General features: G+C 38.9%; 1 protein-coding gene across 8 annotated transcripts in view; it reads left to right on the forward strand.

The window, feature by feature from the left end:
• The window catches only part of ACACA (acetyl-CoA carboxylase alpha), a 274,923-nt gene that overhangs the window by 139,309 nt on the left and 109,048 nt on the right, over window positions 1-26,566 (forward strand). For all 8 annotated transcript variants that reach the window (XM_030296955.1, XM_030296959.1, XM_030296958.2 and 5 more), the window contains 6 exons: window positions 11,298-11,321; window positions 13,966-14,109; window positions 14,895-14,991; window positions 16,139-16,246; window positions 20,525-20,581; window positions 20,815-20,859. In XM_030296955.1, coding sequence (XP_030152815.1) covers window positions 11,298-11,321; window positions 13,966-14,109; window positions 14,895-14,991; window positions 16,139-16,246; window positions 20,525-20,581; window positions 20,815-20,859 — 475 coding nt within the window. The remainder of the gene's footprint in view (window positions 1-11,297; window positions 11,322-13,965; window positions 14,110-14,894; window positions 14,992-16,138; window positions 16,247-20,524; window positions 20,582-20,814; window positions 20,860-26,566) is intronic.

A 26,566-nucleotide genomic window follows, 5' to 3' on the forward strand; every position in this document is an offset into this window, starting at 1 on the left:
TCTGAATTTAGCAGCTGAAAATCAAATCAGTTTTTAAAAACCACACTTCAGGTGCAAACTGAAATTTGAATAAACTGTTTAATTAAACCAGGTTAATTCCATTATTTTTTCTTTCCTAAGTCCTTTAAGAAATAAAATGTGCATATGGAAATTTGTTGCAGTTTTGCTTTCGTTTTAAAATAAAAATATGTTATATACTGATTTATTTTTAAAGTATTCTGACGCAGTGAAAACCTACCTACTCCCACCCACAGATTTGTTCATCCCCTCCTGTATTTTCATTCATTTTAGTAATACCACAGGAAATATAAATACCACGGCTAATCTTAAGCTGCCCCCCTGCATTTCTTCTTTATGGCCTTTGGTTCTTCACTTTGTATTACAAAGTACTGTGTCTTTGGGGATCCTTAGTTATAGACAACAGAAATGGTTTTGTTTCTGAATTGCCACTTCACCCAAAGCAATAGAAACCCTTCCTAGAGACAAAGAAGTCTGTGCTGAGACTTTTGGCCACTGGATGCCACTGTTGATCCAGCAGAGGTCAGCAGATGAGCGGACACATCTTCAGAAAAAGTACTTCTCTTCTTTGTCTCAGAAGATCCTTTCACATCTCTACCTCAAAAATACCTTATGGCTGGCAGAGAAAAGCATATATCCTTGATTTAGCAGGCATCTCTCAGTACATTTTTGCCTCCATGGATTTCAGAATCTCATTTTCTAGAAACGAATGGTTGTCCTTCAGTGAGCGGCGAGGTACTCACAGCACACATGGGCTCAGCACTCAGTCTTCTTTCTTCTCCCGCATTCCTTGAATAATTGTAGAGAACTACATGCTATACTTAATGCTCTTTGTAATTCTCAGGACATTCTCCTTTTCTTCCTGCTTTCTACTGCCTCTTCCCTGTGGGCAGTGATTTGTAGTCAGGCTGCAGAGCTGCTTCGGATTTCCTTCCCTCCTCATTGCTCCCCTTGTCTTTTTGAATTGCTCTCCCTGTCCTACTTTGTTATTTGAGGATACGTGTCCAGTTTTGTGAAGGAAAGTAGACTGGAAAATGAGAGAAATGCTTCTTAACTGTTTGTTAAGAAATCTTATTCACCTTTCCATCTCAAGGGTATGAGTCTTGGTTATTCCTGTTATGGCTTCAAAACATGGTTATTTGCCCCTCCCGACATCTAAGGTTTACACATCCCAATAGCCAAAGACCAGACTTGAACAGAACTGTGATCCTGTTTTCTGTCTCAAATCTTCTTTTGGTTATGTGTATATAAAATTATAAACTGTTGGGTTAGTAGCAGCAGCAGCAGCAGTGATGGAAAGGTGCAGGTAAGGACAAGTAAAGGAGGAAAGGTAAAAATAATCTTTGTGAAAACCAGAAAAATGTTAACATTGCTCCAATGCCTTGTTAGATGTAAAGTCCTTTTGTTAGTTTCAGAGTATAAAATGTGCCATCAGATTTAATCACAGAACGATATACTCAATTTTAGAGTACAGCCTTTTCACATATCATAGATTTGCTACTTGAATTTAGTTTTATAAGGTTTTATATTTTCTTACAAATGTTTTTGTTACAGTTTGAAGGTATGACCTTATTCTGACACCAACTGGTGTACTGACATTGAATTCTGACACTAACCACCTTGTGTTAGGTCACATAATACAAGTTAAGGGCTTGGTCCTTTACAAAACTGTCTCTGCTTTAGATGGGGCCACAAGTGGGGCACCTGGCCACCTGCACTTCTGACCAATTGGCTACAAATTTGGGGTTCCCACCATCCTGTCCAGTTTAATAATTCACTAGAACAACTTACAAAAATCAGAAAGCACTATACTTATGAATACAGTTTTATTATAAATAATCTAATTTATTTATTAGCCAGATGAGTAAAGTCTGGGTGTGTCCTGAATACAGAGCTTTCCCATTCTTTCCCTTTGGAATCAGGTACTCATCCTCCTAGCATTATCAGTGTGTTCACCAACCACAAAGTTCCATTGAGCTTCAGTGTCCTGAGTTTTTATCAGGATTTCATTACAGTGGCATGATTGATCAAATCACAGACCGCAGTTAAACTCCATCTCTAACCTCTTTCCCCTCCCCAGAAGTCCAGCTGCCTCAAAGCCTCCAACCCTCTAATCATAAGGTTGGTCTTTCTAGTGAGCAACCCCTATCTTGAGTTATCACATCTCTTAGCATAAACTCAGATGTAATCCAAGGGGCTCGTGAATAATGAAGATACTTCTGTTTCTTTTGAGAAATTCCAAGGACTTAGAATTTCTCTCCCAGGAACCAGGGACAAAGGCTTGTCAAATTCTTTATTATATAATAGGCCTATTCATCTCATAAAAGAATTCCAGGGTCTCTTAATTTTAACTAGTTTTGAGGCAAGTTCCAACTTTTTTTTCCAGCTTTAGTACTATTATTCTTTCCTATTCTTATTGTTTTCAACAAGCAGGCAATGAGCATATTGGTTCTTATTCCACAGAAATAAGTTACAGGAGACAGTCTACCAGTGTTACTTCTACTCCCAAGCTTGTAAAGCTCAAGGACACAATGTCCCGTAACCTCTAAATTAATGAGTCTCAGAATTATTTATTTTTTTAATGTTTATTATTTATTTTTGAGAGAGAGAGAGGGAGACAGACAAACAGGGGAGGGGAAGAGAGAGAGAGGGAGACACAGAATCTGAAGCAGGCTCCAGGCTCTGAGCTGTCAGCACAGAGCCTGATGCCAGGCTTGAACCCACAAACTGTGAGATCATGACCTGAGCCAAAGTTGGGCACTCAACCAACTGAGCCACCCAGGCGCCCCAGGAAATATTTTTGAAATACTGACTACCAAGGTTCTGCTTTATTTTGAACCAGGCTCCAGGGGACCACTTTTTGAAAAAGCTCCTACGATAATTCTGATGAGCACCTGCAGTTAAGAATCACTGCTACTTAGACCAGCACTGTCCAGTAGAAATACAATGCAAGCCACATATGTAAGTTTTTTTGTTGGCCACATTTAAAAGGGCAATAAGAAACAGATAAAATTACCTTGCACAATTTCTTTACCCCATCATATCCAAAATACCATTTCAATATGTAATAAAAAATTATTCATGAGATATTTTTCATTTTTCATACTCGGTCTTTGAAATTTAGAATGTGTTTTACATTTACAGCATGTCTCAATACAGATTAGCCCTATTTCAAGCACTTCCTAGCCACATGGGCAGCTCAGCTCTAGACTAAAAATTAATTAGGACAGTCACACTGAGCCCTCTTTATTTTATGTTAATGGTAGTACCCCTGGGATGGATTAAAAAAAAAAAAACCCAAATACCTCTAATTCTTAGGTTTCTTGTTCTTACTAGTTATAGAAATTATCCACATCTGATAGTGTAGATAGATATTCTACAATATTAAAAAAAATTTTTTTAATGTTTATTCATTTTTGAGAGAGACAGAGTGTGAACAGGGGGACGGGCAGAGAGAGAGGGAGACACAGAATCCAAAGCAGAATCCAGGCTCTGGGCTGTCAGCACAGAGCCCAACACAGGGCTCGAACTCACAAACCTTGAGATCATGACCTGAGCCAAAGCTGGACGCTCAACCGACTGAGCCACCCAGGCGCCCCTACTACAATATTTTATGCATACTTTGAAAATTACTCAATGAGGGGCACCTTGGGTGGCTCAGTCAATTAAACACCTGACTCTTGATTTCAGCTCATGTCATGATCTCACCATTGTGAGATCGAGCCCCGTATCGGGTCTCCATGGTGAAAATGGAACCTGCTTAAGATTCTCTCTCTGCCCCTCCCCTGCTTGCTTGCTCTCTCCCTAAAATAAATAAATAAACATGTAAAGAAATATTTTTTAAAAATTATTCAATGAGGACAGAGAACAGGCATATGAATATACATATTTTACTTATCAATGTAAAACAGAATTTACAATATTTTTACCACCTGGGGTTAACAAACCAAAAATTCTTGGGGGAGAAAACAGATATATTCTTAAACCAGTTTTTGCATTTTCTTTCCTGGTGCTTGTTTTTCACATTCCTAGCTAGGCATTCATTTGAAGTAGATTAACTTTGTCCAGCAATCCTTAGAAGTGAGTATCTTCCTAAGCTATGTTATCAAAGCAAGACCACAGTCTCTTGTTGCATATGGGGTCACCTGGTGAAATTCCATTCTTGCAGTTTATTTTTGACTAGTGATTTAGCCCTCATGAGTTGGGATGAAAGAAACATGGCTGTCTGCAAACTGACAGAAGCAAAGTATTTTTTCTCAAAAACACCTTAGATACTGTTTGAATTGAAGACCTGTCCCATTGGTACATGTTTTGATTTTTAGAGCAGTAGGTAAAACACAAATTCCAATGAAAAGAGCAGCCTCTAAGAAGGGAGAAGACACCCTTTGAACAGGTAGTGTATGGCCACCATGTTTGGTCCTTTTTATTTTTTGTTTAAATTCATCATGGGCCTTTGTATTGCTTGACATTTCAAATACTTTTAGAACTTACTTGATTGTGGAAGAAACACTTAATATGAGATCTGTCCTCTTAACAGATATTTAAGTATACCATGTATTGTTGACTTTGGGCTTATTCATTTTGATTGACTGAAATTTTGCTTGACACTCTGTGTTTCAGTATAATTGGACAGTTATTCCTCTCAATATTAAAAAAAAAAAAACGGGGAGCATCTGGGTAGCTAAGTCGGTTAAGTGTCCAACTCTTGATTTCAGCTCAGGTCATGATCTCACAATTCGTGAGTTCGAGCCCACATCAGGCTCTGTGCTATCAGCCATCAGTGCGGAGCCCGCTTGGTGTTCTCTCCCTCTCTTTCTGCCCCTCTCCTGCTCGTGCTCGCTCGTTCTCTCTCTCTCAAAAATAAATAAACATTTAATAAATAAGTAAATAAATATTTTTTTAAAAAGGAGATGACTGAACAGTTTCTTTCTAATCTCTATGACTTTCTGAATCATCCTTCCTGCTAAGTAGGCTTCAGTCAAGGTAAGGTATGTTATCTGCTTGGAGAGCCTGGGTGACTTAGTTGAGCGTCCAACTTCCACTCAGGTCATGATCTCACAGTTCGTGGGTTCGAGCTTCGCATTCGGCTCTGGGCTGACAGCTCAGAGCCTGGAGCCTGCTTCGGATTCTATGTCTCCTTCTCTCTCTGCCCCTCCCCTGCTTACACTCCTGTCTCTCTCTCAAAATAAACAAACATTAAAAAAAATCTTTCAAGTGTGTTATCTTCTTGATCTTGTACCCAAGACTTCCAAGTTTTTTTCTGGGAGCTGTAGTTGCAATTTTATTTGACATCTGTAGGTCTTACTCACCAGAGGATCCAGTTATTAGAGCTTCACCCAGAGAAGCTTCTGGTATAGATATACCCTTTTCTTCTTAAATTCCCTTTACTTGAACAGAAACTGCAGAGATTTTCTTGACTTAAGCATAATAGGAAACCTATATATGTGGTGTGTGGGTGTGGGTGTGGGTGTGTTTCTTCTGAGATTTAAAGGCTATTTCCAGGGCGCCTGGGTGGTTCAGTTGGTTAAGGGTCGGACTCTTGATTTTGGCTCAGGTTGTAATCCCAAAGTCCTGGGATCTAGCCCCATGTCAGACTCTGCACTGAGAGTTGGAGCCTGCTTAAGATTCTCTCTCTCTCTCCCTCTACACTTCTCCCCCTTCCTCTGTGTGCTCGCTCGCTGTCTCTCTCTCAAAAAAATAAAATAAAAATAAAAAGGCTATTTCTTATTGTATGAGAATTCTTTTGAGGGGAGGGGATTTTGTTGTGTTGGTTTTTTTTAAAGATTTTATTTTTGGGGAGCTTGGGTGGCTGAGTTCATTAAGCGTCCAATTCTTGATTTTGGCTCAGGTGTCATGATCCTCATGGGTTGTGAGTTCAAGCCCTGCATTGGGCTCCCACTGACAGTGTGGAGCCTATTTGGGATCCTCTCTCTCTGCCCCTCCACAACCAAGTGAGTTTTTTCAGTCATTCTCTTGGTGTAGGAATCGTCAGGACAGCTGGTCTTCACTAAAAGAACATTTTATTATTATCTAGACTCAGGATTTATTTCTCTTGTCTGAGATTCCATCAGCCCAGCTCTTTAGTGAATTCAGCCAGTATTTTACATGGATTGATCCTTGAGCTCAGACTAGATCATTCAGCATTCCCTTTTCTCTTCCTTTCTCTAGTGAGAGTCAGCGTTTAGAGCCCTAGGGGTGTGTGTGTATGTGTTTGTCTTTTTTCCCATTCCAAAACCCTAGTTTATCATTCTCTAGTGCTGGTGATGGAAAATCTTGTTAAACTAAGGCATCGTTCTGAATGTCTTTACTTTTGACAATTCATGGAATCATTTGACATTTAGGATTTCACTTAGCTTTGGGCACATTAAGTCAGAATAATCTGTAAACAAATAAGTTCTTTAGTCAGTCTATGTATTTGATCTTTTAAAATATAGCTATATTCATACAAACATATGTAAAGTATTATCCCATAAACTCTGTGGCTGTGCATATTATGATAATCTGGGAGTGTGAAATTTAAAACTCCAAATGATTTTCATAAGTAATACACATTTGTGAACGTAGTTTTGTTTGTTTTTTTTTTTTTAACTTTTAATCTGTGATTCAAATAAGCATCAAAATTGATGCAGGAGATAGAAGTATACTTTGTTGTATGTTTCTGTACATATATAAATGGGTGAGGAGCTATTGGTGTTTATTTCCACCTATTTCTTAGATGGAAATTCATGCTTTAGTTAAGTCATGTTGCACTGCACCTTCTCTGCTGTTTGCTCCTTCTGAACTTGGCTCTCTATGTTATAATGTTTTAATTCACGCACTTTCTGTTTCTTATGTTTCACATCCAGAAGAGGTTGGCTGTGTTCTCTTTCCCCTGAAAGCACATGTTTTGGTCATGACTCGGTTTAGGCTGCTTGGCACCTTCAATGTTTAGCTGTCGGTGGGTGTCTGCTGAGCCTTCTTCTTATAAAGAAGGTTGTGAGGAAGTTTAGAAATCAGAAGCCTTCCATGTGACTAATGAGTAGCCTGCTGCCATTCTTGAGAATTCTGATAATCTCTGACACCCAGAGATTAGAGTATTCTTTGGATCTTACTGAGACACTCAAAAGTCATCCAACTTGTAGCATTTTTTTTTAGCAGTGGGAGCACTTGGTTGTAGTTAGCAGGCCAGAATGAGCTATAAATAAATAAAATCCTACAGTGCTTGCTTCCTTCATTCAGGGTAGTCTGCTGATAAGATGCAAGCATCTGGCAGAAGAGAAGATTCTCAGCAGGTTTAAGTGCTTACCAAAGTGCTTTCCTGTATCCATGGCTCAGCTTCTAGTCTCTGCTGTGTTATTTTGGCACTCTAGACTTGTAAGATTGGAGAGCTGGGTTTAAAACTCTCAATATATCATTAGGGTAGCCCAAGGTCCCTTCTTGTCAAAGAAGACTAGCTGATTCCAGGGGGAAGGAAAAGCAGAATCCAGGGCACCTGTAAATCCCTGTAGTTTTGTGCTGTGGGTTTGTAGCTAATTATACAGCAGGCAACAGTAATATGCTGCAGCTCTGTTGGCATACTTGTTTCAAAAAGAGCAAAATCTTCCAGCAGAGCAAAGAAGGGGCTTTGAAGGAGCTGCAAATGAATGAAGCAATGATCATTTTATTGTAAACTAAAGCTCTACAGTGGAATCAGGGCATCTGAACTGCAAGGAGGTGGTGCAGGAGATGCCAAGTAGAAATACATGGTTCAGATGTGTTTTACACCTCTTGATTTGGATTCTCCTGCAGAAATATAGTCACACAAGGAGACCACCACTGGTCACAGCCAGCCAAATTGCTCTTTCTCCTATGGTAGTGCTGTTAGCGACTGCTAGTAGGTTATTCAGCCGACCTCTTCTGATTCTGCTTTGCTGCCTTACTTCAAAAGATTTGCCCTATACTGGCTTTCAGTCACAGCTTGATGTAACCACTGCTTGTTTGCATGCATCCCCGTCATTTTCATATAGGGTCTTTTTTTTTTTTTTTCAAGTTAGAAGGCAAAAGAATTGGGAGCATTTTTATATGATAAAAGATTTATGTAGGGCTAGCTGGAATCAAGCAAAATGAAATTCAGCTGGAAGGGCTGGTAAAAGGCTGAGAGAACTTGTGACTGCCAGAGAAGTCAGTGTTCCTTAAATAAAGAGGGTTCAGCTAGCAGGCAGCAACTCTGACTTTGCATTCATATTGAAGCAGGCTCTCCAGCCACTCTGTGCAGGCAGATCAATAAAATCAGAGGTGACTTAATGCCAAGAACCTCAGAATTCAAAGGATTTCTCTTGTCCTTCTTTAAATTTAGTCTACATTGAAGTGTAATGCTAGCCTCAGGAACAGGTGAGAAAATGTATAGAATTTGGTTTATGATTGTATATTAAGCAGTGTCCTTGGAAAATATTCCCTTTGCTTTCTCAGTTATCACATCTGTAAAATGGAGCTAATCTGCTGGAAGGAAAATGATTCCAGTATTTATCAAAACACTGTGAATGAAGATTTATTATAAGTGCTTCCAAAAGCTTAAACAGCAAATGTCTAATGAAAAGTGAATTCATGTCCCATTTATGTATTTGAAAATGTAGTTGACTGCCTTATCAGAGATTGAGTAGTTTGACTGCTTTTGCATGATGAGTATGCAGTGAAATGTGGTAGATTTTATCTTATTAAAAGCTATATAAATAGCATATTTGACTCCCATACAGTCTCTCCTTTGGTTGTTCATCTTTATGTTGACCATGGATCTACTTTCTAGTATATCACATTAGTGTGCAGTATCCCACACTGGTCATATTCTTTTTTTTTTTTTTTTTAACGTTTATTCATTTTTGAGAGACAGAGGCAGAGCATGAGTGGGGAAGGGGCAGAGAGGGAGGGAGATACAGAATCCGAAGCAGGCTCCAGGCTCTGAGCTGTCAGCACAGAGCTCGACGCGGGGCTTGAACTCACGAACCGCGAGATCATGACCTGAGCCGAAGTTGGACGCTCAACCAACTGAGCCACCCAGGCGCACCTCACACTGGTCATATTCTTAAATTGAGCAAATATTCCTTATGTAAGGGTAACAGAATATATAAATGATCATTATGGACATGGTTAAGTGTTTACCTGGTGATAGAGTTTATCCTTCTTTCCCTGCTCATCTCATGTACAGCCCTACAGATTCTTATTCTGTCAAAGAGGATAAGCTGCATCTAAACTTACTTCTTGTATGATTGAGTTGAGGCCCTTCTGTTAAAAACTGGAGGTGCTGGGAGTTTTTGTTCTTACCCCATACTGTGTAGATGGTTCATGGTTCCTATAACAAAGCAGCAGGGGGCTCCCTATGAGAGCTTGAGAATTGCTGATGAAAAAGGGCTGGCTTTTGGTTGGTGATGTTCTTTTCATTTCAGGCCCTTTTCTACTAAAAACTTGGTCCTCATTCTGTGAAGACTCCCTAAGGGATTAGAGTGTAGCTGCAGAAGCAGTGGCACCATTTTATTAGTTTAAGAAATTGGTTAACAGTTTAGAGAGATTATACTGGTTTCTAAATTCCAGAAACCTGAATAGATGGACCCTGAGATTGCTTCAGTTGTAGAATTCTTCTCTTTGAATTGAGGTTCATGGTAGGAGACTGTGCAGGTAGCTCCTTTCTTTAGATTCCTTGATGTCTTAAAAGACAGACATTCCTGTATTCTCATTAGCGTTTACTGTTAGTTTTCTGCTTAGCTACAACTCCCTCTGTTCTAGAACCCGTGCATACTTTTTACTGGTTGAGGATGGCTACGTGCATGGTAACTAAGGCTCTCTTGTAAATTGAAACCCCTTCCCCTGAATGAGAGGCTCAAAAGACCCAAACAGCAAAGGCGCAGGATTTTGCACTCAGAGGTTACTCTTGCTGCCTTATGAATTAGCTCTGTGATACAGGTTTGATGCAAAGAGCATTGCTACTCACAAATCACATGAGGTATACAGTTTGTGTGCAGTGATATGTCACAGCATTTTATTTATATGGCCAGCTCAGTCTATTCTGCTCCTTTCACTGCCATGGAAAGTGCATCATTTTCCTCCCTCTCTCCTCCTTCCCACATATCATCAGCACCACCCACAATGTTCTGCCCATTAAGTCCTGTGTGTGCCAGAAAACCCCAACAATGATTAAATGCTGATAAAAGAATGTTAGAAGGTTAAGATATCAACCAATCAATGCCCTTACAGTACTCCTAAATTGTGGGTGGTAAGTATAACTTTGCCCTTTTAACATTGAAAATAAGGATTTTTTATTTTATTATTTTTTTCAGTTGAGGAAATGACTGACATCAAATTAAGGGGGGGGGGAGTGGGGGGAGAAAAAAGCATTGGTGGCAAAGACCAAAGAGAATGCAGGAAACTTGCCTTGCAGTTTCCATTCTTACCCTAATCTTTTTTTCATCGTTTTGACTTGGTCAGGAAATTCTAGAGCTAGCCAAATTCAGGTGTGGTTTTATTTATGAGAGGCCTAGAGTTTTTGAACTTGGAGTACTCTTAAAAAGTCATTATTACCCTAAAATCATTAAAAAGTATAAATTACTTAATTTTAACAAAGTATATCACTCTAGTTACAGAATCATTTATCATTACATTTCTGCATGATTTTCAGTTTTTTAAGCTCCCATAGTACCGAATACCCTCCTTTCCAACACCCCCACCACTCCTCGCCACCTCCCTGGTCTGTGGGAGGAAGACATAGTTAAAAGGGCTTACAAAAGATAGCTGGGAACCTAGATTCCTGGCTACTTTTCTTTGGAGGAGAGTTTATAAGTTCATCTCATATCCTAGGAAAGCAGTTAGGGGGGGGGGGGGGGGGGCTGTGGAATCAACTTCTTTGGACTTCCTTACTAAATTTTCAGTAAAATAGGAACAAGAAAGAAGATTCTATAAGACTTGTCAAGAGTGACATTTCGTGTTGAAGCTTAAGATAATATGCCATGTCCGTAGAGCTTAAATTAATTTTCATGAGGTTGTGTTTTATCACCACTCTGCATTATTTTTTTGTAGTAGACTTATTTTTAAAAATCCATGGTAATCCATTTCAACCCTTTCCAGCAACAGTTGCTCTGGTGAGGTAGGTCAAGAGGTATGCCTCTTTCGAGGCACCCTGGTGTGTGAAGGGTAATGAGCACTTAATTATGTCTGCTGAATGCCAGAGCTGCCAGGCTGGAGCTCTTCATGTCCGGTCTGTGTCTGCTCTGACATTTCTTTTATGATGGCTTTCACTAACCTATCAGTAACTAACTGTGGTTGTTTAATTACAGAGGGAACATCCCCACGCTAAACAGGTACCGTATGTTTAGTTTCTTTTCCAATTAAAAGCACATTTTTTGTAACTTAGAATAGTGAAATCAGGGAAATAAATTAACACTACATTTGACAAGTTATGTTGTCTTCTGCTAGGGAGTCCTGAGCTCCCCTTTGGACATACTAAATTATTCTTTCTGTTTGGAAAACATGTCTGCAGCTTTTCTTCAGCTGTTCAAAAAGCAACACTTGGAAAGCCTCAGTATGGAGAAGCCCCCCATCTAGCTGTATATGATAGGGGAGTTGTCTGCCTGCTGTTCAGCTTTGCTGTAAACGTCTTTTGCTACATTCTCTGTCTAGTTTGGGGCTTTCAGAGGAGAAACCCTTAGGTTACTCCTCCCCTGGCAAATTGTTCTTAATTTTTTAATTTTTAGTTTCTTGAGTTTGCTTCTCCTTTTAGCAGAATGCAAATGCAGAAATAGCTGATCTCATGTTTTATCAGTTTGTTAGCTACTTTTCTAAAGTGTTACAATGATATGAAAACCAAATTTTATTTCAGACTTACAAGATTAACATTTGAAAAGTGTATTTAAGTCTTTGATGTATATAACCCTGTGAAGAAGTTTCCGGACCAATATATAACACATGTGATATTTTGGTAATTTTGATTCCACCTGCTTCTGAGCCAAGCAAGGCAACACAACGCAAGTTTGAGAGGATAGCAGTTCTGATTGGAATTGGATCTACAAAACGCCAAAGTGGAAAGCAATAAGTTGGTGGCAAGTTCTTCGTAGATGATCAGTTCTGTACATTGAAATATTCATAGACTTATGTTTGTTTTGTTCCTCTCCCTTTAAATATTAAGTAATCAAAACTGATTATAGCTTTCAGAGTCCAGTTTGGATGGGGAGAGAAAAGGGAGTGCATTGGTTTGGTCTTTGTGTCTGCCCTTTGAGAGTGGACTTGGTTCATTCCTGCCTGCCAGAAAAGCTATGTCCTGGCCCCTGAGCATAGTAGTGGGGGAAACTGAACAGTGGATTTCCCCTGGGGTTCAGTAGAGTGAAAAAGATACTTAACCCCATGTTTGCCACAAACACAGCCTGTTAGCTTATTCAGCGGCAGTTCCCTTTAAGTGTTATCTGGAACCCTTTTATCTTTCCTGTCTAATGCCAGGCAGGTAGAAAAAGATACAATGCCTCACAAACTTGCTTCTTTATAAATATGTTTGGTGATCCTAGAAAAGAGGATGATAGCATTTCTAAGTTCATACAACTCTGAATCCCAGTTTCTAGTGAGCACCATGTGTAAGACTTGCTTGATGCGTGTTTCATGTGTTTGTTTCATTCATGGTATCAATGGTTTCCTCTCCCACTCTGCCTTTCTACTCTCTGGTACTGTCAAAAGATGAAGTGCCTTTTTCACAGTCCTCATTTGCCAAGGAATAAAAACTTGGAGTGGCAGTCTCTGTAGTCTGTGTGACCAGCACTCCGTCCCCTGAAAAATTCCATTGCCTTTTATAATGACAGTTTGAATAGAGTACAGTATGTATGCAGATCTCTAGCCTGCATTGCTGCCTCTCTTCCCCCTGCAACACTGCAGGTGGTGCACTTCAAGGAGACTTTTGAGCAGCTCCCCAAAGTTTAGGTGCCCCTGCCTTGTTCTGAACTTGCTTCTGATCAGTATGCCGGTAACATGGCAGGCAAGTCCTAAAAGCATCGGTTACTTTGTCTTTCCTAACAGGCCGTCCAGATTGATTGGGCATTTGGAAATACTTCCCAGTATTACTTTTAAGTACATACTGCTGAGGTGCATCAAGGAATATACAGACTCCTTATGTTTTTAGCTTGAACAAACAGTTCTCTTGGAGCATCTCCATTTAACACCTGTTTGTCATGCTTACACATACTTTGAGACCCATGCTCTGCCCTTTTGCATCTTACTAGGATTTCTTAAGGGCTTTTGGTGAGGATATGTTTACTTTGGAATAGGAGTGTTTAAATATAAAAGAGGAAATTTTGCAATTTCGAGTTGAAAAATGTCTCTTTTTCAAAAAGGGAGGAGCTGTAATCCTTACAACTGCTGTCCCCGTCAGCCCAGTAAAGGAAGAAGTAAATACCTCAGTAAAGTTCCTTTTATAAACTGTGACTTGTTTCTGTATGATAAATGCTTTCTGTGATGATTTACTAAACCATTCCAAATGACTTAGTTGTTGTTGTACATGCATATATCTATCTGTGAATACTTAAGGCATTTTTCTCTAGGAATTACAGTAGATTAAGTGTTGCCTAGTTACAGCCCACTTGGCTTGCTTCCTTCCTTTTAAAAAAGGGAATGTTTTAGGGAAGGGGAAGATGCAGGATGGTTTTTAACCCCTGTGTGCTATTCATTCATTAGTCATGCCATGGCGTCCTTGTATTAAAACGGCTACATAGTTCTTCACTATCCTTAGATTTTTATTTGGAGAAATTTGGGGGTGCTAAAAATAGCTTGTGTGGGGTAAAATTGAAATGAAAGGGTTAATGTGAATCCATCAAGACAGGCCTATCGACAGTGGGTAAAAAACCAAATCTGCCCTGCAACCTGACCCTACCTCAGAGTATTCTCTTGCTCCTTTTCTCTATTGTTACTCTCCCAATCCTGCTCCTAACTTCCTTGTCTAATGCACTTGATTGAATTACTGTTTAGAATGTCCTTCTCCTCCAACCTCAACCACTATGGCATGACTCACGTAGCTAGTGTCAGCGATGTGCTGTTGGACAACTCATTTACTCCACCGTGTCAGCGGATGGGCGGAATGGTCTCTTTTCGGACTTTCGAAGATTTTGTCAGGTAAGACACTGTGGAACTGTGTCTGTTCAAGGGGAGCTATAGCCATCTCTGTTTTGGGGTCTCTGATTTCTGCCAAGTGAATAAAGGCCCCCAGAATAGCCATGAGCCAGCTAAAGAGATATAGCCCTTGCTGTATATGTCCTTGGAGAGGTATATGTTCTTCCATTTCTACCTCTTATTCAGACTCCACAAGCCTCTACTTGTTATATGAGCCTGGTCAGAAAAAAAGAAACAAACAAAAACCATCTTTTCCTTAGGAGCTAACAGAAGAAGCTGTCTGCTCTGTGATGAGTGAAATGTCAGGAGAAATTAAACACAACACCAGAGTGAGCCCCACCAGAGACGATACATCTTTTGATTAAATGCATTCAGCATCTATCTCTTGATGTATACTGATGCATTACCCTAGGGGGAGGGGTAATTACATTGGTCTGTCACTGCTCCAGTCCCAGGCTCTTTCTGTTACTTTAAGACCGATGATGACAGCAGTGCTCATAGCTTACATATGAAAAAAACAAAAAAGCTGTAGATCATTCTTTTTTTTTAAAGAAAAAATATATATGGTTTATTAAAGGTTAAACAATCCATTCTCCTAATTTCTGCCACTTGGTGAAATTTTGCATGTCACCTCTAGCCACTGGTGATTCTATTCAGTTGACTATTGAGCACAGAGCAGAATAGATTCTTCTTGTGGACTGGGCTGGCAATGGCAGCGTTAGTTTCCTGCCACTTAGGTTTTCTACCACTTGGGTTTTCATGGTGGGTATTTCTCTGGTATTTTTCAGGATCTTTGATGAAGTGATGGGCTGCTTCTGTGACTCCCCACCCCAAAGCCCCACGTTCCCTGAGGCAGGTCACACATCTCTGTATGATGAAGACAAGGTATAGTGTTCCCTTTGAGAGACTGCTTTGTTACTTCAGACACAGGACTTGTAGTATATGCTATCTTTCTGGCTTTGGAAGAATCCATCTTTTTACCCTACTTTATATTATTTAATTTTATATGCCTCATCAAAGTATTTTTGGGAACAAATGGAATATAAATTCTAATCTAAAAAAAACCAAACTGTATTTATCTTGGAATCCATACTGTGAATAGCAAATGGACTCAGCCATATCCATTGCAGCTGCCTCTGAGTCTCTGAATGTTGTTTTCAAGACTCGAGCTGTGGTTGCTTCAATTCTTAGTGGTGGCTTATATATTTGTAGAATGGTGCTATCATAGTATTCAGGGAATGGCAGACTAGATAGCAGGGGAAAAAAATAGGCATTTTGTTTAGAACTTTGTCCTTTTATTAAATCCCTTCTTTTCATTTCACAGTAAACAGATAATTCTGGCTTTTTCCCGATGAGGTGATTTTCCCATGGTTTGATACTTCCACTGTTTGATAAATTGTTAGGAAATATGTGAGAATATGTTCAGATGGCTTCTTCTACTCGTTTTTCTTCACATTCTGTGAAGAAATGTGACAAATGGTTTCATTCCCATTTTATTCATGAAAAAGTTGACACAGTGGTCTTCAAGTTCATGTCAAGTCAGGATTTGAGTCCCCCTCTGGGTAATGCCTTTGCTGCCTTACCTTTGAAAAGTTAGGTGTTTTACTTTATTTGATCTCTGTTGTGGATGCTGATCAATGGTTTCTTTTCCTTTTTTTTTTTTTTTTAATTTTAATGTTTATTTTTATTTTTGAGACAGAGAAAGAATATGAATGGGGGAGGGTCAGAGAGAGGGAGACACAGAATCTGAAGCAGGCTCCAGGCTGTGAGCTGTCAGCACAGAGCCTGACGCGGGGCTCGAACTCACGGACTGTGAGATCATGACCTGAGCCGAAGTCGGATGCCCAACCGACTGAGCCACTCAGGCGCCCCTGATCAATGGTTTCAATTTGCTTATTCATACTAGTGGGGAAACCAGAATGTCCTGTGAGGCGTATCTCTTTTTCAGGTGTTCTACCAAGTACTGTAACTTCTCTCTGCCTCTATATTAACCAGCCTGCTAATTTCTTTGTGTTGTGTTCTTGAGTTACAGGTCCCCAGGGATGAACCAATTCACATTCTGAATGTGGCTATCAAGACTGACTGTGATATTGAGGATGACAGACTGGCAGCTATGTTCAGAGAGTTTACCCAACAAAATGTAAGTCCTAGGTTGGGTGGAAATTGATGGTGGCCGCTTTCCTGCTGATGTATCCTATCCACCCTTTTATCTTACCACTGATAATGGCTATGTCTTTTACATAGTTCTGCCTGTAGGGGTGAAATTCCAAAGTGACTTAATAGTATGTAATGAATATCTTATGTCAAGAAATATAGACCTCAAGTATTCAAAATGTTTTTAAGGAAAGTAAGTTGTGTTCTTAAATCTTTCCCAGAGCTCTGTCTTGAACTTCCATTCGCCTGCTGAATATTTTCCTTTGGTGACTTAACTCCATAAATCTAGGCCTAGATTCCCCTGAGTTTCCTTCTATATCCTTCCCTTCTGTCCCTTGAAAGTATCAGTTATACTTCCATTCTCCTTTCAATTCTGTGTCTCTTGGATATATTGTGTTGACATCAAACTTCATAGTTTAAACCTAAATTTCCATCATTTTCCTTCACCTCTTATGACCCCCTGCCAACCACCCCCAAGAAACAAAACAAACCCAAGTAACCAAACCCTTTACCCCTAGTCATTTGGAAATCATTGACTTCTTCCTTTCCTTGCCATTCCATTAATCTACTCCTCTACCCACAATCCTTACTTGTTTATTTCCATCAGGTCTGACATCAGGATCTCAGGTTTTTCTTTACAGTGTCTCTTACCCTTTCTTTCTTCTTAGTTTTAAAATTCTCAATGCCACCATTCTAGTGTAAACTCTTACCTCACATCTGAGGCATGGCAACAGGTTTACTTGTGATCCATTTGTGTTCCCCTTGTTCTCCCCCCAGCTTCGGTTCTGCTCACTTCCACAAAGTTAAATGTCCAAAATGCCCCCTTACCAAGGTATTCTCCCACTTAGCGTTGGTTCTCTTACCCTCAAGATACATCTGTAGCTTGATATTTAACATCATCCTATTAACGAAGGCTCACAGTCTAGCCTTTGCTGCTCCTAAGTTTTTGTCTCATTTACCTTTGTTTACTTCATCTCTTCTGTGGTCCTCATCTGAAAGGTTTTCTACTCACACTAACTTCCTTCCAGTCTTTCTCTCTCCCCTTCCTTCCTTCCTTCTTCCCTCCCTCCCTTCTTCTGCTTGTTTTAAGAGCTGTCTCAAATTTCACCGCTTTCATGAGGCCTTCTCTGAGTAGCCCTCACTAAAATGTATTTTTATTCCTTGCATTTCTAATTGGTCATCATATATTTATTAGCAGTAATGATACTTTTTTTTTTTATAAAGAGCTTCAATGTAAACTTTTTTATTTGCACCTTATCACAGTCTCATGGGGCTGGATTAGTCAGGAATTATTCTGTTATACACGTGGGGAAAAGTTCAAGTTCAGAGTAGATTAAGGTCCCTTGATCACCCACTGGTAGATGATATAGCAAAAACCTGAATTTAAGGCTTGTGATGCCGGCTCTAAGGGTCACAGATCTAGGTGCTTTAGTAAATAATACATTCTTAGCCCTGAAGATGCTTATAGTCTTATTGGAGGGAATGGTTAGACATGCTCAAATAATAATCTGCAGTTACATTTCATTGTGACATGTGATAGATGCCAAAGCACCTCTCTTCAGCTGCCCTTAATGACAACTACTCATGTGTTTCCTTTGAATGGAAAGCACCTAACTTATACTGCTTGTTATAATGAGCTCAGTAGATGTTTTTTAAAATTTAATTTAGCAATATAAGCAATTAGTGCCATAGGCATTCACATCATGTAATGCTGATGGTAGATACTCAGGAAAAGATGGTAACTTTGTGTTTCAGATGAGTCTAAAGACTCTCTCCATTACACTCTCAAAGCACACAAATTGACTGTAAAATTATAGTGGCCAAGATGAGGAAAAGGTACTTTCAGAGAAGTGAAGGTACGGGACATGCCTGGGAGTTTTTCTTTAGAAGAGAAATTTACCTTTCTTCTTGACCTGGACTAGTGACCTCATAAAATTAACCTGAGACCAGTGACCAAGGTAACCTTAGCTGTAAGAGACCTACTGTTATGTGTGGCTGCTGACTCTTGCTGCTTGATGAATAACATATGACCATTCTTCCCAGGTGTTGAGGCACTAATTGCCGATATTTGATTGTTTTGACCTCAACTTTAGGCTTTTGTTACCCTCAAATCCAAGTCTTATATATCATCACACATTGGTTTAAAGAAACAGTTTCTTTATTTTTACTGCATATATTTGTAACATTAACTGGCAATAGGAAATTGCCTTTTTCCTTTACTGAACTTGTAAACTGAGGCACAGAGAAATCCAGCATCTTTGTCTAATGCTTTTCGAAAGGCTAAGGGTACACTGTGCTGACATTCTAAGCCTAGAGAAGCTATTAACTGCATTAGGTACTGTGCTTATCCAGGAATACTTGACATTTTCACTTCCTTGTTTTGGGGGGGGGGGAACATAAAAAGAAAGGGAAGGAGAAGCAATTAAAAAAACCTGAAATGATAACTAGTTTTGTTTTTCACTTCATGATCATGCTCCTAGCAGTTTAGAAAAAGTTTTTTTTTTTTTTTAAGCACACATTAAACTATCAAATAGGTTGATCCAAATTGTCCAAATAATCTTCTAGTCCCAGCATGTCTTTTTTTCTCTCATAGAAATTAGGATCATATATTTGTAAATGACTTGTGGAGGAGATTGAAGCAGTCAGTGTAAATGGAGTTTCTCCAGGTGCTGACGCCTAATCGCTGGGTAATAGCTGTGGACTTGCTGTGAGACCGGCATTATTACAATGTAATCAGAATCCTGTTGCTCTGCTGTTATTGTCAGCCACTTGTGGAATTTTAAAAGCAATAACAATTTTGATTTTAAATCATGGCATTATTAAAGTTATTTTCTTCCCTTGCCAGAACATAGCTATTGATGCTTGTCTTTGAAGGACTTGGCTGTAGTGGAATTCTTTGTTGGTGCTGGAAAAAAACGTTTCTGTTCCTAGGCATGCTTAAAGACTGATAACCACGGCAGCCCCCACTACACTGTGTTCTTCTAAAACAGTTTTTTCTTACTGTAGTATCAATACTTGGTTATTTACATTAATGGGTATGATGCCAGTACAGATCCTTTTTAAATGTTAGTAAGCCAAAATTTATTCATGTTTGGTCTGGGGATTTATTATTAGAAAATTAATTTTTCCAGTTATCTTTTGTTTATGCTGTTAGTTAATTTTATTACTAAGCAGTGCCATAGTAGAAATGGAAAAGTAGGAGGAAAATGGCTCAGGAATGTGCCTATTCATAAGGGGAAGCTAATTTGGACTTAAAAAATACATAGTATCATGAAAGTTAAGAATTGGCTTATGAACATAGCTCTTGGTTCGAGTTACAGCAAGGAATGTGATCAAACTAAAGTCTGACTGTAGTTTGTGAAAATCTACATTTTTTTCTTTTCTATTTGTATTATTCATATATCCTCTCAGGGCATTCAACTAGTGGCATTGCGTTTCTCTTTGTTGCGATGTAGCCCCTTTTTGTTAGGGACCTTTAAAAGTATGTCCCTTACTTAATTCATTAACCTGTTTCTTTGTTTCTACTTTTGAGATAAATGAGCAGTACGCTATAGAGAAAGGCTTAGATCCAGAGGCCCAAGACTCCTATGAGAGTCTGTCTTGAAGCTGCTGGTGTCTGTTGCCTTCTAATATGCTGCTCGCCTATGCCAGGTGGAGATGTCAGTAGCCAGTAAATTTAAAAGCCTGTGAAACGTTGCTTTTGCCAATTTTTAAAGAGAATTGAAAAAAAATACCTTCATGTAAAATAGGGGGGAAATATTTTAGAAGAACTAGAAAGGTCAGGACTTGTTCTGCTGAATTCTAGGAATGCAGTATCTGATGATAGGTAGTATCTGTAAGTAACAGTGTAGGACCTGAATTTTCTGTGGTATGGAAATTTCTTCTTTTCCCTCTGATTACATTTAGTTTCTGTATCAGTATGAATCTTCACGTTTGAATACAGGCCCATTAACGTGATTTTTGATAAGCAGAAATTATATTGAGGTCCACCTTGAGGTAAAATAGTCCTTAGAGAATTTAGGTGACTTCATGTGATCTTTTTCCACAGAGTTCTCCTTCAGTTTTGTCCAGATCAATATATGAAACCTATTCCATCAGAGCCAGGTTGAGATATGTTTATTTGCAAGTTTGAAGGTATTGAGGCAAGATGTAGATACACAAAAAAGGGTGTTTGCCCAGTCAGAGCTTTCTGAGGATTAAATGGGGTAAAACTTAGGATGAATGGAGATCTCATCTATCTTCTGTTTACATGTTTTGTTTGTAGAAAGCTACCCTGGTTGAGCATGGGATACGGCGCCTTACTTTCCTGGTCGCACAAAAGGTACTGGCACATGACTGATACTCCCCCAATATGTCCTAACGCTGCTTCTAGAACTTTAAAAAATAAAATATGGAATTATAATCATTTATTTCTTGTAGAATCTAATAAATTTTTTTGCTGTAAATTTAACCAAGAAAAAACATTAACTCATCACCTTTTACTTAATTCGTTTTTAATTTTATTATTAATTGCCAGCTTCTGTTTTTTCTTCTTTTCTGTCTTTCATTTGAAAGGATTTCAGAAAACAGGTCAACTATGAGGTGGATCAGAGATTTCATGTAAGTAAAAGGAACCACAATGAAAGATTACTTACTGTTTTATCTATCTGCCACCAATTATTTAAATATAGAGTATGTGTGAGTTCTTTAGAAGAGCTGGACTGATGTTTGGTTCTTCTTTTAGAAAGTGTTAAAATGAATCTTCCAGTTCTTCTTTAGTGTTCCAGCTAAAGTTTGTTTGTTTGTTTTTTTTTAACCCTGTAATGAACTCTCAGTATAACTCTGAGAAATAGTTAAGAATGAACACAAGCATTTATCCAGATGACTAAGGAAGAAGTGGGAACTAACCACTAATCTCTTCTGTGCAGAGTGAACATAGGGACTTCAGTAATGAAGAACTGTTGATTGTACTTTGGGGTTTTGGCCTCTACCAAAGTTGGATTCAGGTTCTATTATTGAGAATTCTCAATTCTGAAAAACAATCACTTATTATTTAAAATGTCTTAATAGAACCTAAGTTGGTGTTTTTGTCTTATGTTAATTCTAGGAGCAGGAAATAAATAAAATTAAGCATTAAATTGCTTGTTCTCCCATTTAACTGAATTAACTGTTAGTATTTATGAGATTAAAAATTTTGTTGAAAAGAGAACTAAGTTAATAGCCTGGCATCCAAACAATGGTATATCCACAATCATACCCATTGTGGTAGTAAGGTCAAAAATCCAGTTTGCAATCAAGAAGTTATTTTCTAAAATGACTGATTATTGTTAACATATTTCTTTAAAAATTGATCTTATTGTAGCTAAGTAAGATTCCAGAAGATATTAGGAAGTCTTAATTTTCCTGATAAGAACTTTATTTGGGGGGCACCTGGGTGGCCCAGTCAGTTAAGTGATCCACTCTTGGTTTTGGCTCAGTTTACGATCTCATGGTTTGTGGATTCAGGCTCCACACCTGGCAGCTTGGAGCCTGCTTGGGATTCTCTTTCTCTCCCTCTCTCTCTCTGCCCCTACCCCACTTGTGCTGTCTCTGTCTCTCTCAAATAAATAAACTTTAAAAAAAAAAAAAAAGAGTTTCAGGGCACCTGGGTGGCTCAGTCGGGTAAGTGTCCAGCCTCGGCTCAGGTGATGATCTCATGGTTCGTAGGTTCGAGTCCCATGTCAGCTCAGAGCCTGGAGCCTGCTTTGGATTCTGTGTCTACCTCTCTCTCTTCCCCTCCCCCACCCACACTCTGTCTCTCTCTCTCTCTCAAAAATAAATAAACCATTAAAAAAATTAAAAAAAGAATTTTGTTTTAACAATTAAGATAAGTTAGTTTTCAAGCACTGTTCATTTGTAATGAAGATAGCATTTGGGATTCTGGAAAGGACTTTCTAAATTCAAGGACCTATGTGTGACTGCTTTTATTGCCCTTTGTCTATTAGGTCTGTAGCACTTGACATTTTGTTTTCCTTCTCAGAGTTCACCTTGTTGGTCTAGTCTACAGAGAAACAAGACAGACTACCCTCAAGCTAAAGAGCTAAGATTTTCTGAAATGCTTTAGGAAATGTTGTAGACTGTATAACTCCCCTGTGTTATTGATGTCAGGAAATCAAGCAGAGTGCAGATATGTATCAATCAATAACTTTAGATAGGAAACTAGAGGCAGTGGAGAAGTATGAGGAGCTTAAAGAGAACCCTGGGGCTTTAGAGAGAAAAATCAAGAGCTTGAGAATAAAATTGATACTTGGGATAGAATATGGAAGCCCATGAATGAATAGTATGGCTGTTAAATGCTGATCTGAACTAAAGTAGACATGCCAGAGCCAAGACCTGGATTTGGGAAGAAAGAATACTGGACTAGATTCTTAAGTTTTAATGTGATCTTTCATTTCTCACTGACTTTGGAATAATATAATATTCTGGGGAATAATAGTAAACTTGTAAAATTATTTTCCTTTTCCCTAATGATTCAGATGGAGTCTTGATGTTTATAGCACAGTAACCGGTTTCCTATAGTAAGCATTCCACAATGGATTAAAACTCTCCATTAAAATTTTTAAAAAGCCAAAGTGATTCATTTCCATGGGCATTCTTTTTCTTTTCCTTTTTTTTTTTTTTGTAACGTTTTTATTTTTATTTATTTTGAGAGAGAACGTGAGCAGGGGAGGAATAGAGGGAGAGAGAATCTGAAGCAAGCTGCATACTGTCAGTGCAGAGCCTGACACAGGTCTTGAACTCACGAACCACGAGACCATGACCTGAGCTGAAGTCAGATGTTTAACCGACTAAGCCACTCAGGTGCCCCAATAGGCATTATTTCTTTTGTACTTTCTTACCTCTGAATCTTTGTCATGTCCGAGAGTGTATCTACAGCTTTAAAACATTTTTTTTTGTTGTTCTCCCTGCTATCCAGTAGGTTGAATAGGGACGCGTATAGGCAAAATCTGCCAGGAAATGAGCCCAGTAGCTGGTCTTCCCCAGGAATCATTGTCCAGTTCCTATTTATAGTGGCATCAAGTGAGTAATCAGTTAAATTATCAAGTGATTTGTGATGAGTATAGGAAAGGTTGCTTTAGGACGTAGAGAACATTAAGGTTTGGTGTGGACTGGATTTTCTCTGAAGAATTGAATGACAGAGGAATTGGGGTGTTTTTATGTGAGACTCCTTAGAAGTGATTAGTGGTTATGCAGGGGGCAAGGGCAACTATTACTGAGCTCCATCCAGGATCTACAATAGCCAGGAAGCCTTGGCAGGAGTTGTACAAATCCAGGGCTCATTGTCATGGTGCTGCTCTTAGTTCCTCTGCTGGTGGTAGCTTGCCATTCGTGGAGGACGCTTAGCCTCTGTCATGTCATCTGATGTGTGCTTGCCCCATAGTTAGTGTAGTGTGAAAAAGAGGAAGCTTTCTGGGAGTGTTAGAGACGAATCCCTTGATCTCTCTGGCTTTTTGGTAATCCACTGTGATGTATGCAGCCTCCCCTGTTCTACACTGTGAAATCCCTATATTATTGAAGAGAAAATGTGCACATGAGGGGGCAAGGAGAGGAGGAATGTTACCAAGGCTGTTCAAGAACAGCATTGGCTAGTGTGGAATGAAGCAGCTGTGCCATTGTCACATGGTCCTCGTCTCTCATGCTGCTTCAGAACCAGAACAAGGCAAATGAGGGCCAGAGTAATGATTCCTAGAGAGTGTATATCTTGTTAGGTGCTTATTCAGATGCCAATGAAGACTGTAAGCATTTCCAAAACTTTGTTGTCTATCACCACAGTCTCCACAGAGCTGAGCACTGGAATGTCTGCTACTGCCTTAGTCTCTTAGAGAATCCCTTAGAGTATGGAGCCTGTTCCTCCCAGCAGGCAGTATCTACCAGCACTAAGGAGTCTTGATATTGAGGTTCTTTCCATGGCCATCTAATTAAATCAAGTGCCCATAACAGGGCTTGCATAACTGCTTAACATTGATATTTAAACCAATTTTGAGAACAAACAAACCCATCCTTGTAAATACCTCCTTCCTATTTTAAAAAAATTGAAGCTTTAAAAGCAAAAGAACAGGGTCTTTGAATTTCTGCAGCTGTATCAGCTGCAGTTCTCCAGCTTTATGTAGTATTTAAGTCTCTTAGTTTCACTCACATTTCAGATCTAGAATTCCAGAAAGTGTAGCAGAAGGTGCTGTCTGATTGGAGTGTAAGTATTAAGCTTTTTGAAGCTTTCCGTATTTTTTTTCAGCAAAGTTTTGTTAGGGATATGGAAGTGCGAATTTTTAGGATTTCTTCTGATACTTTGCAACCCAAACAAAAGCATTAGGTCCAAACAACTGTGATAAATCAGTTTTATCTAGGTTTCCTTTTGCATCTTGCTTGCACAATTTTAGGCAATTAAAAAAATTCTATAAATCACCTAGGAGATAGTTGTAGTTTTACCAGTTTTATGAGTGATTCCCACTTATTTGGGTCTGAAGGAAGAACCAACTATCAAAAATAGTTATCATGGTGGGGTGCCTGGGTGTCTTAGTCGGTTAAGCATCCGACTCCTGTATTTGAGTCCGGTCATGATCTCACGGTTCTGTGAACTCGAGCCCTGCATCGGGCTCTGCACCGACAGTACTGCAGAGCCTGCTTGGGATTCTCTCTCTCTCCCCCTGTGTCTCTGCCCTTCCCTGACTCATGCTGTCTCTGTCTCTCTCAAAATAAATAAATAAACTTTAAAAAAATGTTTAAAAATAGTTATCATGGTTAGTAGTTCATTTCTTTAAAAAAATTGATATGCCAATTATATCTCAATAAAGTTGGAAAAAATTGGTAGTTTTGTTTGCTAGTGGATCAACTATTAGTTTTTCAGAAGGTTTGGTTTGGGTTTTTGTTTTAATTACAGTCTATATAATTAGTTCTCAGCATGTTGAGGTAAAAGAGAATTGCACCAGCAAGTTTCCAATTTCTTCATCTCATTAGGTTTTTAACACGATTATTAGTATCATAATCATCTATGATGTTTTCTGTTGCAGGTTTTCACATTCTCTGATTTGCAGGGTGTCTTGATTGGCTAATTTAGGCAAATTATTTTGATTGTCTTGATGATGGTTGGCTGATTAGAACACAGCAGGGGTATAATTTCTTCCTGAGAAATGTTGCATTCTTTTGGTTTTTGGTACCAGAACACTAAGAGGGTTTTTCTTTGTGTACATTCAATTATTATATTTGCCCATAACACTAGTAGAATGCCTGGAAAGCAATTACATTAGTGATGGAATAAGCATGAATGCTGTTAGTAGAAAAATTGGAAGTCTCAGGATGAGGTGGGGTGAAGGAATTGACTACAACTGTAGGACCAGACTTCTGCTTTTCTTCTCTGTGTTTTTTGTTTCTGCGATTTTTTTGAGCCCTGAAGAAAGTGACGGCTTGCTATAAAAGTCTTCAGAACTTGTCTGTCTTTCTAAGAATCACTCAATAATCCTGGTTTCTCATTGCACAGAACTTCTGGCCATTTCCTGACCTGAATGCTTCACGCTTAAATTGAGGACCCCACTGTGGAGCTAAAAATTTGCTCAAAAGTTATTTAAAAAAAAGTTTATATTATCTCATAACACTGTTTCTTAGCTAAGCTTAATGAAAGTGGTTTTTTCGATTTTGGTGAGTCTTTGCCCACCCCTGCCAAGAATTAGTTCTCTTTTGTTATTGGTTGTAAAGGTATTTCCATTCAAGATTGTTTGCTTTCCATGTCTTTTGGTTACCACAAATTTTCATAATGGACTGAATGGTAAAGACAGCTTATTTGTTACTATCGTGATGTTTTGGAAGGAATAATGATTTTGATTCTGCATGTATACACACTTAAATAAGTGGTATACTAGGGGCACCTGGGTAGCCCAGTCGGTTGAGGATCCAACTTCGGCTAAGGTCATGATCTCACGGTCTGTGAGTTCGAGCCCCACGTTGGGCTCTGTGCTGACAGCTCAGAGCCTGGAACCTACGTCAGGTTCTGTGTCTCCCTGTTTCTCTGCCCCTCCTTTGCTCATGCTCTCTCTCTGTCTCTCAAAAATAAATTAACAAAAAAATAAAAATAAAAATAAATAAATAAATGTGCTTTTAAGTGGTATACTAAATAAATATATTTTAATTCATAGTTCTGGCAGAATAGAAAGGTATATGCTTAAAAGATCTTATTATCACTTACCTTGACTCTTTCAGAAAATTCCATGGAAGGACTTATTACCTTTCCTTTTGTAACCTGTGTTGCTTTTTTAGCTAATGCTCTGAAAGCCATACCTCTCAAGAATAAAATCAA

Source organism: Lynx canadensis, chromosome E1, assembly GCF_007474595.2.
Source record: "Lynx canadensis isolate LIC74 chromosome E1, mLynCan4.pri.v2, whole genome shotgun sequence".
Lineage (NCBI taxonomy): Eukaryota > Metazoa > Chordata > Mammalia > Carnivora > Felidae > Lynx > Lynx canadensis.